At 36.8% G+C, this 15,099-nt stretch overlaps 1 protein-coding gene across 11 annotated transcripts in view; it reads right to left on the reverse strand.

Annotated features, from left to right (window-relative positions):
* Positions 1-15,099, reverse strand: part of ASPH (aspartate beta-hydroxylase) — a 209,617-nt gene that overhangs the window by 166,954 nt on the left and 27,564 nt on the right. For 6 of the 11 annotated variants that reach the window (XR_004627802.1, XR_004627801.1, XM_034668106.1 and 3 more), the window contains exons 2-4: positions 7,008-7,157; positions 5,479-5,523; positions 3,988-4,056 (exon numbers count right to left, since the gene is read on the reverse strand). Coding sequence is in view for 9 of the 11 variants with exons in the window: in XM_034668106.1 (XP_034523997.1) it covers positions 3,988-4,056; positions 5,479-5,523; positions 7,008-7,157 (264 nt within the window). In the remaining 2 variants the exon portion in view is untranslated. Of the gene's footprint in view, positions 1-3,987; positions 4,057-5,478; positions 5,524-7,007; positions 7,158-12,752; positions 13,358-15,099 lie in introns of those variants that run through there. The other 5 variants (XM_034668105.1, XM_034668113.1, XM_034668110.1 and 2 more) reach the window with 3 other exon arrangements.

Here is a 15,099-nt window from a genome sequence, read left to right on the forward strand (position 1 = left end):
GTTAGCTTTACAGTTGCTCTGGCTACTTACTCATGGTCCTATATTCTGACCAATAAGAACAGTCAGCCATTAATAGCAATTCACGCTGCTAACCAGTATTAAATTTGATCAAGGCCCCTCCAGCCACGTGCAACAGGAATATTAAAAGTCCTCCTCCCATAAGCCCAAGAAATTAGCTTCTATTGCAAAGACTCGTGACTCCTGTTGTTTTTTAAGTATTAGTCCCAAAACAGGCCATCACGATGGAAAAAAAGTGAAGTACATGTTGGTTTTATCATTTTTTTTTTCCTGTTTAGAACTGGCTTTGGGTAAGAAACATCTCTCAGCCCAGTAAATACCAAAATCCACCAATACTGCCACAGCCTATATAACAAGACCCGTAATTGTGAAAGAAAAAAACACAGGGTAGAAATTTCTGGCTGTAAGAAATGTGAACATCCATCACTTGAGAGCTTTTCCGAGGATAATCACCTCATTCAGTAGGTCGGGCTTTGGCCACTCAACATTTCTCCATGGAGCATAACAGCCAGGAAACAAGACGGGCAGGTAAGGTACAAGAGTAAGACAGCTAGCATAAATAGTAAAGTTTACAGTGTATTTTCCCCACTTTAGTGCAGAGAAGCATTATATCATATCATTGTTCATGTATGGGGGTCAAGGGAGAAAATAAACTGCAGTGAGTCTTTTTGGTATTTAAATTATTTGTTGACACAACTAGAATATTTTTTCAGTCAATTTAATAGTTGACAAGTGCTATGAACAGACATCTGTATTCCCACTGAAATCTCTGTGGGAATAACATGGTTTCTTCTTCCTGCCTTAAAACACGATAGCTGTATATTTATAATAAACATGTTTATTCTTCTCCATTTTCAAATATTAGTACTTCAAAGTATCAAATGTAAAATATAAAACTTCATCAGCCTTCAGTATGACAAGCTGAATGAAGTATTCAATAATTATGCAAAAGTACCTGAGCAAACTACTGACCCAACTCTGCAACCTTCCTGTGGCTCTTAAGACAAAAATACTACTCAAAAGAGAAAAAGGAAATATTCTGGGTATAGAATTCCTCAGCCTCTAAGAGCGGGCCTGAACACAAGGGCAGAGCGTGAGCACCTCCAAGTGGCCAAGATCCACTTTGCTTAGGCATCTGTCCAGTCTACAAATGCTTATCAGGCTCTAGGAATTGTTGACTGGCTTCCCTTTTGTTCTCCAGCCACACCCGATACGGTGCCAGCTAGGTGCTAGTCATGGACAAAAGGACAATCATGCAGTCCTTAGGCGGCGTTACTCTAAAATGATGTTACTCTTAGCAATTGGTCCTTGGACCATTTTCCTGTTGATTTTATTCGGGAAACAAGTTTTCAAAGAATACAATTTCCAACAATGTAGTTTTCAATAATCCAAACCAATATCAAAGATTATTTATTCTAAATAATTTGGCCACAAAAGTAGGAAGCTATGTAAACTAGGAAAGGCTCAGAATATTTTCAAAGTAGAACGTAAGGGCCATGGCCAGAAACAATGAAATAAAACTAAGGGTGGCTGTTCAGAATATCTTGATTTACTCACACATATTTCATTCTCTTTGTATTTCACAAGAAAAACCAGATCTTAAAATGTGGAATGTAAATATGAATGCATACACTTCCTCAAATTGGTAAGACTTAGATTATGCAAATTTAAGAATGCGGAAAGAAATACTTATGAAAGAAATGCCAAACCTAAGAAAGCTCAGCATATTTCAACTCTTATTCAAAGCTCTCCCCTAATCTCTAGCTTCCTACCTGCATCTGCCCTCTGGTTTCCCCGTGCCTTAATCCAAAACTCTTACCCCTGAGCTGCCTGTCTGAGGAGAATGCACCCAGGAAGCCTGGCTTCTTTTTGGGTATCACTGAATTTGCTCCCCTGTAACCTCTCCCTGAACATAGAAAGCCCATTAATGTCTCTGTACCCCAAGAATCTCACCAGGCTCTCTCTTTGAAACCACTTGCCAGTAAAAAGGCACAACTAAGCTACAATAACCTCACAAAACTAAAAAAGGGCTTTAGTCGTAAAATTCAATTCCAGTCAAGCTTGTATTTCATGCAGAGAATTCAATCACTACAGAAATAAGGTCAGAAGACATAAGTGAGCCTGACAGCTCACCTTTGGCTTGTTCCAGCTAATTGTGAAGCCACAAGCTAACTGTGAATTAGTACCTTTATATGATAAAATCATTTATTTTAGCCTTTGTGCATTTAATAGTCAAATTACCAAAATGAACTCCGAGATTCATCAAATTCGATTCTATCTCCAAATATATAATTCTTATAAAAGGAACAAGTTATAATTTGTCCATACCAAATACATGTCTCCTGCAGAGGGCAATGTTCTATGTTACAATCAATTAACCTCTTAATGGTTGCTTAAAAACCTTACAGGAAATAAACTCTTGCAATCTAAAACACTAAAACTCAAGTTATTAACGTAAGTTTGCCATAGAAATCAGTGTGTTCTATAGAAGAAATAATATTTTAACTTTTAATAGTTGATATTTCCTGACAGACCACATAGCTGATTTTATTTTTTTCACATAGCTGATTCTAAGCCTCTCTCTCTCTATATATATATAGCAGATGAGAAATAATATTATTTCTAAAAATGAGGAAACATGGCCCACATGAAGTTATCTTTAAAATGAAAAAGGTTCACTATTCAGAATCCATTATTTAAAGTAAAGTAATACAATGGAATAATAAACCACTTATAGGCAAGCAAATTAGCATCATTCTGATAGGTTAAATTCTACATATTTTACTTCTTTTGCATGTCTAGGATTATAGTCTTCTGAGGATTTACTATTCCCATAGAAAAATTTAGATATGTAATGACAAAATTAGATAGAAAATTCCATTATGGTTAAGACAGGAAAAAAAAATTCATTGATAGTAAGCTTTTGCTATTAAGTAGCAAACATAATCCCCACTGAGAAGTAATAAGAAAACATAAACTAAGGTCAAAATTAAGAAGCTAAATCACATGTAATTACAACTAAAACCCTTTTTTCATGTTTAGAACTTACTGTTTTATAAGGAGGTTAAGATTAATCTACTTAATACTGTTCCATTGGTTATAGATGTGATACCCTCCCATTTTTTTTCATATCCATGAAATAAACACAGAATTGTGTGTCTGAGATGAATTTCTTTGCACCATTACTCTAGTAAGCATGGTATACATTACCATGATGTATTTGTTATTTTTCTAAATACTACAGTACACACAATTTTAATACATATAACACTACATAGTAAAGCAAAGGAAGTGTTGCTCTTCAACAAGCAGAAACACACACCTCACCAGGGCAGATTACATAATATCAAAATTAGCATCATCCTTCCTAGGAAGGCAGCATTTTAAAAGAAATGAGGGAATATCACATATTTATATATTACAAGAAATAATCTCAATGATAGACAGGTAATTCTGGTGGTAGAAAGATAAGGGCTCAAGATTTCTAAAATAAAGAAACCCAGCCAAATACTACTGGTTCATACATTTTAAAACATCCACTACCACAATTTTATTTCAAAATGGATTTATGTAAGCCTTTAGAAACTTACATTTTCAAATTGAAGTGAATTACATCAAGTAATGCTAAAAAGTGGCTATAATTACCATATTTGAAAACAGGCTAGTACATTATCTATATGTTCAAATATTAAGTTCATAATAGGAAGTGTTTTAAATCTGAACATAGATATGAAATTATGCTTATTAAAAATATATGTGCAAGAGCTGTATACTTATCCATTTATAAAAATATATTGAAATATAAGTCCATGGAAAAACAATTAAGCCATTAAAATTTCAGTGAGAACTGAAGTGGGAAAATATCTTCCAGAAAACGTGTGTGACTGGACATAGCTATTATCAAGGCAAAGATATTGTTCTGTTTCCAGCATTTTACCACCACTAACAAAAAATAAAGCATTTACTTGCCTAGTAAAACTTTGGCATCATCCACATCAAAGTCTCCATCACCATCAGCATCATAGATTCCTAGTTTTCCTGCAAGAGGGAGGAGAAGATGGATGGGAAGAAAAGGGAAAACAAGTTTGATAAGGCATCACCACTTACTGCAGTCCTGACCGTCAGCCATAAATATTACCAATCAATGCAATTCTTTGCTCTCTGAATCCTGAAAAGCAGTGCTCAGTGAAGATCTTACCTAAAAATAATAGAAGATTCACTGACAGATTCAGGAAATGTTCACCTTGTAATCTAAGAAATATAACTGAGATGATATTTTCCTTAAAGTTTTAACAATCCCCTGATGTAATCATTTCAGATGAATTTTTTATTATGATGCTAAAAATAGTTTAGGTAAAAATTTCAACATATATAAGAAACATTATTAGATTTCCAAGAGTTGCGTAAAAATGTAATGCTTCTACAGTATGAAAGTTCCTCACGCCACCAGTATTCAAAATAAAAAGAACACCCACCAAGCCTCAAAGAAAGACTAAATATAAATAATGTCAAGCGCAAGCACTAAAAATAAGAGGGCAATTAATTTTATATTTTACAATAATGACTCATAACAGAAACATCATGAAGCAACTTAAAAAAAAAAAAGACTTCTGGAAATATAGTATATAAAACTGGCTTCCTGAAATGACAAAGGAAAACTCAGTTATCCCACTTAAAACTTAACTAGCACTGGCCATCTACTACCAAGAAAAAAAACAAAGCTTAAAACAGACTACTTCAGGAGACAGTACTCCCAGAGCCTTGCCTCTTCAAGCAGAGTAAAATGTTATCTTAAGGCTGTATCATCTAGGAGCACTGCTATGTTTAGCATTCCAAACATGAGTCAAGTATATACAATTCCCTAAAAAACATTCTAAAATCAACATCACTTAGAACTCAGCACTGGATAATGGCTGTGAGGAGACATCATATACAGCAATATTTTAAACAGCATCCACAAATATAGCATTAGTACTAAAAAACCAGTCTGCAGCACCGTTACCACGTCTCTAATAAAACATAAGTGAAAACACTGCAGGAGAGCAGGCAGAACTTTTGGGGGAGAGTGGCTGTGATCAACCTTCACCCTCCCAGAGCCCTTGTTCTACTTAGGAAAAGAGTTAACTAGTTGTGTAGGATTCTGGTTTAGAAAGCACACATACACAAATTAAAAATAAAAATAAAAAATACTAGTAATCATAATGGAGAGATAAGGAAGTTATCATTTCTCTGCTAAGAAGATATAAGTAAGCGCTTATCTGTAGGTGGAGGCTATCTATAGCGCAGAGCTCAGGTAACATCACAAAGATAGAAAATACCATCCTTTCTGACAAACTTCAAGGGGGAAATTGGTCCTACCACCTATTTTCTCTGATGCAGGGGATGACTACGTTAATAGAACGAGGATGAGGTTTTAGAGACTAAGACAAGTAGACTTAAAACGCATCTCCAATAGCCTACCTTGAAGTACCTCCGATAAGTTATAACGGAAGTCCTTTGCTTTGGCTGCATGCATGCAAAAACACGAAAATTGTTACTTGCCCTTAAATGTACAAACATTTTAAATCTCTTCTTTTGTTTAATAGATGTTCCCTAACAATATAGCACTGTAAGTCAACAAAAGCACAGATCTACTCAGAGGTTTGTCTCCGAACTAAAATTCTTCCCCTTACTCTATCATCTATCCAGAGACACTCTCCTTTAGTTAATAATGAAAAGTTCCAATAAATGGCAGATTATCCATAAGCGTGTTTTGCCTCCACCCCCCAACCACAAGATGGCTATAATCTAACCTCTAAGGCAGAAGTACACAAGGCTTTATGGAAGTGAAGGGGTTTTCTATGCAACGCGGTACATACAGAGGAGCATGCATTTTGTTCAGTGACAGCGTCCACACTTTTCACTGGGGATCATTAAAGAGGAAGACCATGTATTCACAATAGCCAAAAAGTGGAAAGAAACCAAAGATCCGTCACTGATGAATGGATAAGCAAAACGTGGTGCATATCCATACAATGGAATATTATTCAGCTATAAAATGAAGCAAGTCTTGAACCCTGAAACGGTAAGCTAAATGCAAAAAGGCAGATACGAAAGGCCACATATTGTATGATTCCATTTATATGAAATGTCAAGAGTAAGAAAATCATAGACACAGAAAGTATATTAGTGTTTTCCAGGAGAGGGGAGGAGGGAGTGATGAAAATATTCTGAATTAGATCATGAGGAATATATTAAAAACCAGCAAACTGTACATTTTCACATATTAACAATATTGAATTTTATGTTATGTAAATTTCACCAATTTAAAAAGACTTTGTGACTTTGGACTGACTATAACTCCAAAAATGGTAAAAGAATCATTAATGTAAAAAGTCATGAAAAACTGCAGTGATTATGGGGAGAGAAAAGGAAAAATAAGGAGAAGGAAGACAACTATGAGAAATAACATGGCAACCTCCTCAACAGCATACAGACAGCACCTATCCCAACACACACAGAGACACACACACACCCCTGTACCAACACCAATACACACACACACACACACACACACACACACACTAATTCATTCCAACGAAGACGAAGGGTGTGCTTCCAAATGCTCTCTAAGGAAGGGTCTTGCAAACTGGGTCCCGACATAAATTCAGGGGCTCACGAATGTTTAAAATTCATAATATAACAAGATGGAATAGAAATTATATAATATTGCACTTCCTAAGGGTTAAGTACTATTTGATAAAACTTTTCTGTGTAATATCCATACAATAAAATGTCTATTTTTTATTTTTACTACAGATTATGTTCAAAGAAGTTGAAAAGCCACTACTCCCAGGTAACCCTGATAACATCCCCTTTTGTTCCTACACTGTTGAGAACAACTGAAAGGCTACAGAAATTACACCCAAAACAATGATAAATCTTTAAGATTATTAAAGGATGTCTTTCACGCTTACAAATTCACATAATAAACAATACCAAATTCTTACCTAAAACTTCCTCATAATCAACAAGATCAAACCAGACGACCGCTACTGATGTCCAGACTCCCAGCAATGCAATGACCATAAACCATGTGAAAAATGAACTTCCAGAAAGTCCTCCTTTCCTCCCATTTTTGTGTCCTCCATGCTTTGTCTCTGTTTAAAAATAAAACAGATGAACAATGTCATTTTAGAAGACACCTTATTGAACACCTCTTTTTGCTGAATTATTTCTCCAGTAATTTGAAAGTACTTACAATGGTAAATCATTCCAAAAATATTTTTCACTCAAATTCTCAAAACAGTTTATAAAAAATAAAGATTTTTTTAAAGGATGTTTTTATTTATTCATTTGGGAGAGAGAGAGACAGAGAGAGCACAAGCAGGGGGAGGGGCAGAGGGAGAGAGAGAAGCAGGCTTCCCCACTGAACTGGGAGCCTGACGTGGGACTCGATCCCAGGACCTGGAGATCATGACCTGAGCTGAAGGCTGAGCCACCCAGGTGCCCCTAAAATAAAGATTTTGAAACAGAAAAGATTCTGCTCAGACTTAACACCACACATACAAAACTTTGACTCAGAAGTAATGCAAAAAAAAAAAAAAAATTCATTGCTTAACATTTTTTAAAACAAAGGTTGATATAATATGTATATTATATGTAATACGTATATCTTCCTTCTAAGTTCTTTACATATAACCTTCTCCAAAGTTCAGCGCGTATCAACAACTTCATGAAGTCACACAGAAATGTGGCCACGTCCTTTTCTCTGACCCACTTAGTTTCTGGAGAATCTTAAAAAGTCTGTTAATGGCCACAGAAAATATCTCTCCCCAAAATGGCTCCATATTCTTAGCCAGAGAGAGACGGAGAAGGAAAAAGACTATTTATAGGAAATAGAGGTCAGGAAAGAAGAGAAGCAAACTAGTACAACAATCAGTCCTTCTCCTTTACAAGACCCGCCGGGGCCTAAGGAAGCAGGAAAGGGCTCATCATTCACAGTCCGTCTCAATGCAGGAAACAGCTCTGTATACTGCAGTTCACTGAGTGTCATCTATCACATTTGCTATCTTTCTGCAAAGAATCTTCTTACAGCCAAAAGTAAACAAAAATCATGAAAGTCAAGTGACACTGACAGAAAATGGTCAACACCGTCCTTAAACAAAAGACCATCGTATTCAAATTTCTCTTGAAAAGGAACATAATCAATATTATTCAAAGGCTATGTCATATTCCCAAATACCCTTTGAGAAAAGGAAAAGTTTATCAAGCAGGTGGTACAGCAGGACACTGTCTTCTCTGCTGAGCACGTGCCATGTAGTTCAAAGTGCTCCCACGTGCATGGCGGCATGTGATTCTCACAAAGGTCTGGTCAGTCTATCTCAAGAGGGCGCTTCTGGATGTCTATGAAGAACAACTCTTTACCTGGTGCAACTGTGCCTCACACCGCAGGGCAACTGGCATCCCTGGTTTCCTAGGGTCCCGAAGGTAAGTAGCCCCCCGATGAAGCCAAACAAAAATACCCCCGTACTCTTCCCACCCTACAAGGGCGGTGCCTGCTTCAGAACCACTGTGGGTAAGGATGGGAATAATTATCTCTGTTTTATAGAAAAAAGATTAAGTGGTTTACTCTAAGTCCCTGGCACAAATTGGGTAGAGCTAGGAATTAACCCTGACTTCTCTGGTCCTGAGTTCCATGATCCATGTGAGTGGGTCAAATTATACGACTTTAAAAAAGCTCACTAGCTCTTATCTAGAACCTGCTTTCTCACCCCTGAATCCAACTCTTATTACGGAATACTGGTAGTGGTATCCAGTGGCTCAAATCAAGAATATACTGCCAAATCTTCTTGGAAGAAAAAATGAAATGAAACTCTTCTTATTAAAAAAGATACGTGGTTTTTTAAACAAATTACTAGATCAACTTTTCAAAAGGGGACATAAAAACTAAATCATTCTGAAAGCGACTGCGTGTGTGTATACACACTCAAATACATACATTTTTTATCTATATATCCATATTTAAGTCTATAAAAATATGACGAAGACAAATTTCATTCTTAACAAAAAAGTCAATTTCCCTTTCTAATGTTCTTTAAATATTAATAGACTTATCAAAAACGGCCAGATTTATACTCATAGGGTGAATTCACAAAAGAATACTTACCAAATAACATATGGCCATCTAATCTGTTTCTAATATGATCTATCATTATAAGTCTCCTAAAAGCTGGCTATATAAATTATAATGTTTACATTAAAAAATTCTTACTGGGCATACATTATAACATTACATATTAAATCCACTTAAAACAGGCTTCACTGTTGCAATATCTGAACACAGCCATGGGAGGCGGAGGCTGGGTGAAAACCTCCGCAAAGTTGTGAGGGAAAATGATGATTTCCAATACTTAGTGTGTCTTAACAATAAAAATTATAAGAACAATATACAGCATTACTAAAATTTTAAAAAAGAAAAGAAAAAAGTAGGGACGGGGAGCACCACAGATTCACTAGCAATGTTATGTGCTTGATTTATTAAAACTTCGATGCACATGAAGACATTTTTCAATGCTGTATAAAAAAAAACACCTTATTTCTGGGGCATCTGAGTGGCTCAGTCGGTTAAGCGACCGACTCCTGATTTCGGCTCAGGTCATGATCTCAGGGTCTTGAGATAGAGCCCAGGGCAGGTTCCACGCGCAGTCGGCTTCAGAGTCTCTCCCTCTCCCCCTGCCCTTCCCACTCGTACTCACTCCTTCTCTCTCTCTCTCTCTCTCAAATAAATACATAAATCTTAAAAAAAAAAAAACCTTATTTCTATATAGCATACAAATATATGCATACATACCTGTTTATACAGAATACTAATTATAATAAGAAAAATGCCTTCTGGAATATTACCTCCAAATATGGATTTATAACTTAAAATGAGCTTGTAATGAAACAGCTAATGAAACAAAATAATTATTTGAATTCAAAGTTCAACTCTATCTCCATTTCTATCTCTTTCTTAAAGCAGAAATGGAGGAGGAAAATTTCTAAGATTCTCAAAAGGAAAGATTCATTTATTCAAGTTAATTCAGCAAATACTCATCTTAGTTACTGACCAGCAACACCAAATATAAGTAAAAGGTGCAAAAAGTTTTTTTTTTTAATTACATAAATGCACACACTGTAGCAGAGATCAGGAAAGGGGGGAGGGGGAGGAAAACAAAGTAAAGAACATACCTTTGCCTAGAATTGACTTACATTTGTTTTAGCCATGATTCTAACAACTGTGATCAAGTTTCCTAATATACTGCACAAAGCTAAAGAATATACTTTAAAGACAACCTCACCTAAAATGCTGCTGGAAGGAAGGCCTGTAGGAGGTATGAAAACCAGCCGCAAGAGCAAGAATTTGAAAAAACTAAATGTCAGGGGGCGATCTATGATTGATGCTGGTAGGCAAATCTCGAACTGTCCTTAAAATAATCTCAAATTCCCCTTAAAATAATCTTAAGTACAAGGGAATGATGACATTCAGATTGAGTCTGTCATTAAAATATTATTTAAAACTGTTTACAAATGCAAAAAAGGCATAACAAATCTTAGAAATGTTTTTCATTTACAGTATTATTTAGCAAACAAATTTATCACTTTAAAAGATCAATGTCAAGGGTAAACGTTACTTAGCTAGAATATGAAATCATTAGCAATATTTTATCTATCCTTTCTAATGTCAAATAGTTACTCTACCATTATTAATCTTATTACTGTTAATATTTACTAATTCCACAAAGGAACAAAACAGTAAATTATAGAAAGGAATCTTTCCCAAGACATCTCTGTTAGGGGAACTTTCTATTTGACACCAAGTAATGCTCCCATGATATGTCACACTTTGTAAATAGGGTGTAACTAGTCCCAAAGGGCACATTATTTTCTGTCCAATTAACTGAAAAAAGCATAGTAAGATGAACACTTCAAGAGAGTTTAAAACCCCCCAAGCAAACCTGAAATCAACACTTTGTTCCAAAGGTATTCTGGAAGAATGTCTAGCAGTTAACCCTATTTCCTAAGATCAGAATAAATCTAAGTGTTTCCATTTCATTTTCTGACTCATTATTTGACCTATAGTCCCAGGGATTGATTAGTCAGGAAGATTTTTTTTAATGGGGCTTAAGAATATGGCAAGAACTATGTGATTCCTTTTTTTCCACATTGACCAATCAAAAGTAATGACCTCCAAATCAGAAAACTCGTCTTCCATACTACCCAACACAGAAAACCACCACAGTGAGCAACGAAAAGTGTCTCTCTACAAAATGTGGGCTAGGGACAATAGGTCATTTTATTTATTTGGCTGAGAAAAAAGATAATAGAAGATAAACCCCAGCACCTGAATAGGAGTTGGTCAATTACTTAAACGCGTTACAACAAACTGAATTACAAATCAGCCATGTATGAGTTTTGCTTAGCATTGTGCTGGTAATTTCGTATTTATACATACACCCCACACATTTAAAATTTTTTTAAAAAATCAACACAAAAACTGTCAAGCAAATCACCAAACTGATTATTTTTTCATGTTGCAAAATGTCACCATTTGGGAGTCAAGAACCATTAACAGTAGGTCAGAAGTTCCCGCTGATTTTACCTCACTACATAGATTATATAATCCTCAGAAAAGACTAGAAAATGCCTTGTTAAAGAACTAAAGATATATATCTCAAATTCTTTGGCATGGCGACATGAGGCACTTTATAATAATAGTCAAGTGACCCATTCTAACCATTTACTCAAAACGATGTTCAAAGTAGGGATACTCATATTCTCTAGACTAATAATAGACTCCTTCCAGTGGCCTCTTAGGCAGCTGAGAGTTGGAAGCTGTCTTAACACGTCTTTTTCTTTTTTTTTGTTAAATAAAATTTCAACATAATGAGCAGGATGGGAAGGCTACAGAAATCTGGGATTTGAGATGGTGTTTTGTTCGTGAATATATATGCCACAGCAGAACCGTGGTAGTTTTTACCACTCCAGTAGGGTTATCTAATGTAACAAATAAAAACATATAAATAAAAAGTCCAAATCAAATTGAAAAACAAAACAAAAACATAATGAGCTAATGTAGCTTATTTTCAATTAAGTGAAAAGACACTCTTACCTTACAAAGTAAGGCAAAAACAAACATATACAGAAAGGTAAACACACTGTTAACACTTGAAGTTAATAATTCCACTTAAAAAAACAAAATAAAATCCTAGTGTCTTTACTTTGCATTTATTGCCCACTTCACAAAAATTAGGTCAGTTTCCACATATGGTAAAGCCTGAGTCAAGCTTTGCTTGAACCAATTAAGCGTGCTCACTGATATAAGATGAGACTCACACAGGCCTTAAATTTCCTATAATTTGAGATCTGAATACACGCCATTCTTGAAATTCACTGTAATTATAAGACCAAGGAAGACCGCTTGTACATTTTTCTGAAATTTGCAAAACATGGTCTCTGATAGTACAACATACTAAAAGATATTCTAAGTTAAGATACCAAAACATACTCAGATTAAAGACAGATTACTCCATGAAAAATTAAACTACCTGAAAAGTTGATGTCTCCAGTAGTTCAAAATAGAAAATGTAGAGGATACAGTCGAAGCACTTGGCCAAAAAAATTTTTAAGAGTGTACAACTGAAAAGAAAGATGAAACTTGCCCGCTAGATCCTAAACCACTTTTAACCCAAACGATAAAAATGCACCTTTACCTTCAGCCATTTTGGTTTCTTCAATCCATGAATAATACAGATGGAAGACAAAAATCAGAGCGCTATCAGCAGGTATCAGGCACGCCGACCCTTCCCTACTAGAGCTCGAGACTGGCCAACTGCTCCACGGGCAAGGCCTCTAGAACTGAAACTGGACCTGACTGCAAACTCTGCTCACCAGTTATTTTTAGAGGCCTCTTCCTCATGGCCAAATACTGCTAACCACTCAGGCTGAAATGCTCCCCTAACAATGAGACAGCCTTTCTCTCTCACTTATGGGATTCCTCTCTCAGCTGGTCCTGTCTCCCAACTCCAAACCTTAAAAAAAATGAAGCATGCTGGAGAAAAGGAAAGAGAACAAATTGTGCTGCCAGTTCTGTTTTTTTTTTTGGAATCAGTCTTCAATGGTTTCAGCCCAAGGACCAAATCATTCAAAACTGAAACAAGTCTTGCTGGAACACGTGGCCCCACGCCCAGGACCAGCTTGATCTGGCCCTTCAGAATCTAATCAAACTCACACATGACTCAGTTTGTGTGAGTGAAACAGAACACTAAATAGTAAGAAATTAATGCTCTGCAATTCTGATTCACAGGCATTACCATCCCAAGTCTAATTGCTCCAACAGCAAAAGTTTAAAAAAAAAAAAAGTTTCACTAGAGAAAGAGGGAGAGGGAGCTGAGAATGAAAGCATGGAGGGAGGGAGGGGAAGAGAGGGAAGGGAGGGTGCGAGGAGGGAACAGGGAAAGAAGAAACCCTTTAGCATGACGGCAGTGATCTAGGAAATGGGACCTCAGAGAAGGTACGAGAAAGAGAGTGTGCAGCTGTATTCTGATTTTTTCCACTTCCCTCCACACCCACCTCCAAATCATCCCTTCTGTGAAATAAAACCAGCTCAGTGCCACTACCATCTATCACTAATTTAAGATTAGCAGTTCACAGAATTCATCAGAGCTCTGGTTAGTGTATTAAATTTAGCACAAATAGTATCCAGAGCAAGGCAGCAGCCTTCCAAAATTATTTATTATGAGTATTCAATTTTTTTTGGTCAAATTGAATGCTTCACATGCAAATTAAACATTTAAATGTTGTGAAGAGGAGTCAGCAACCTATGGTCCCAATATTTGATTTGGAACAGAGCAAACAAGGCATCAGGGCTAACTGAACAAAACTGACAAGTTTCTTAGGTGTCCTCTGACCAAGAGCCATTTCCTGCTGCCCTTGCCCTTCCTCAAAGATCTGTCCTGCCAAAGTTAGGGCTTGCTAAAATGTTACATGATAGTGATGCATCTGTTGAGCGGGATTTAAGATGACCCGCCATCATGCAAATTTAGTGTTTTGGAGGTTTTTTGTTTCGTTCTGCTGTTTTCAGAGAAAGGGAGAGTGACAACACACCTGTCCTAGGGCCACAGGAAACCAAGCCACTACACTCACATGGGGGGCGGGGGGTAGCACATTTCAGACTTAAGGAACCCGGATTCGATTCCTGGCTTCTTCACTAACTTTGATTTGGGGAAGACATCAATTTTGGGGGCCTCAATTTCCTTGCCTTTAAAATGTGTCTCAGCACAAACCAAGCATGCAAAATAAATGCAACACATCCATGCAACACGTTTCCAAAGAACCCATCAGGACGTATGCACAAGCCTCTGCATCTCCAGTCCCAGCTCTTCGTCGTGATGCCAGCCTGCCACCATGGCTGCCCAAGCTGCTGGGGTTCCTTCTCTCCCTTTATGGGCCTGTGCCCAGCCAGCTGCATCCTAAAATGCAGGTCTGGGGGCGCCTGGGTGGCACAGCGGTTAAGCGCGTCTGCCTTCGGCTCAGGGCGTGATCCCGGCGTTATGGGATCGAACCCCACATCAGGCTCTTCTGCAATGAGTGCTTCTTCCTCTCCCACTCCCCCTGCTTGTGTTCCCCTCTCTCGCTGGCTGTCTCTATCTCTGTCAAATAAATAAATAAAATCTTAAAAAAAAAATTAAAAAAAATAAAATGCAGGTCTGTGGCCAATGCTGAACTGAGACAGGAATCACACCTACTAAATCCAGGTTCTTCAACACAGCTCCAATGATTCCCGCTCCACAAATCACACACATTTACACAACCTTCTCCTTCACCTTTGACACGTTTTGCAGATTTTAATAAAATGTTTTCCCTCCTTAGTGTCACAATAATGGCATACCTGTGTATGCCATTCTAGATACAGTGTATTCTAGATAGAGTGATTAGGATAAATCTGAAATAACATGCAATCTATCACATTCCTTAAGGAAAAAGAAATTCTGAATTGCAAGTAACTAGCACTTACAATAATAACAACTTATTTTTATGACAGGAAATGTTTATGAAAAG

The sequence above is a fragment of the Ailuropoda melanoleuca genome, chromosome 9, assembly GCF_002007445.2.
Source record: "Ailuropoda melanoleuca isolate Jingjing chromosome 9, ASM200744v2, whole genome shotgun sequence".
In the NCBI taxonomy this organism is placed as follows: domain Eukaryota; kingdom Metazoa; phylum Chordata; class Mammalia; order Carnivora; family Ursidae; genus Ailuropoda; species Ailuropoda melanoleuca.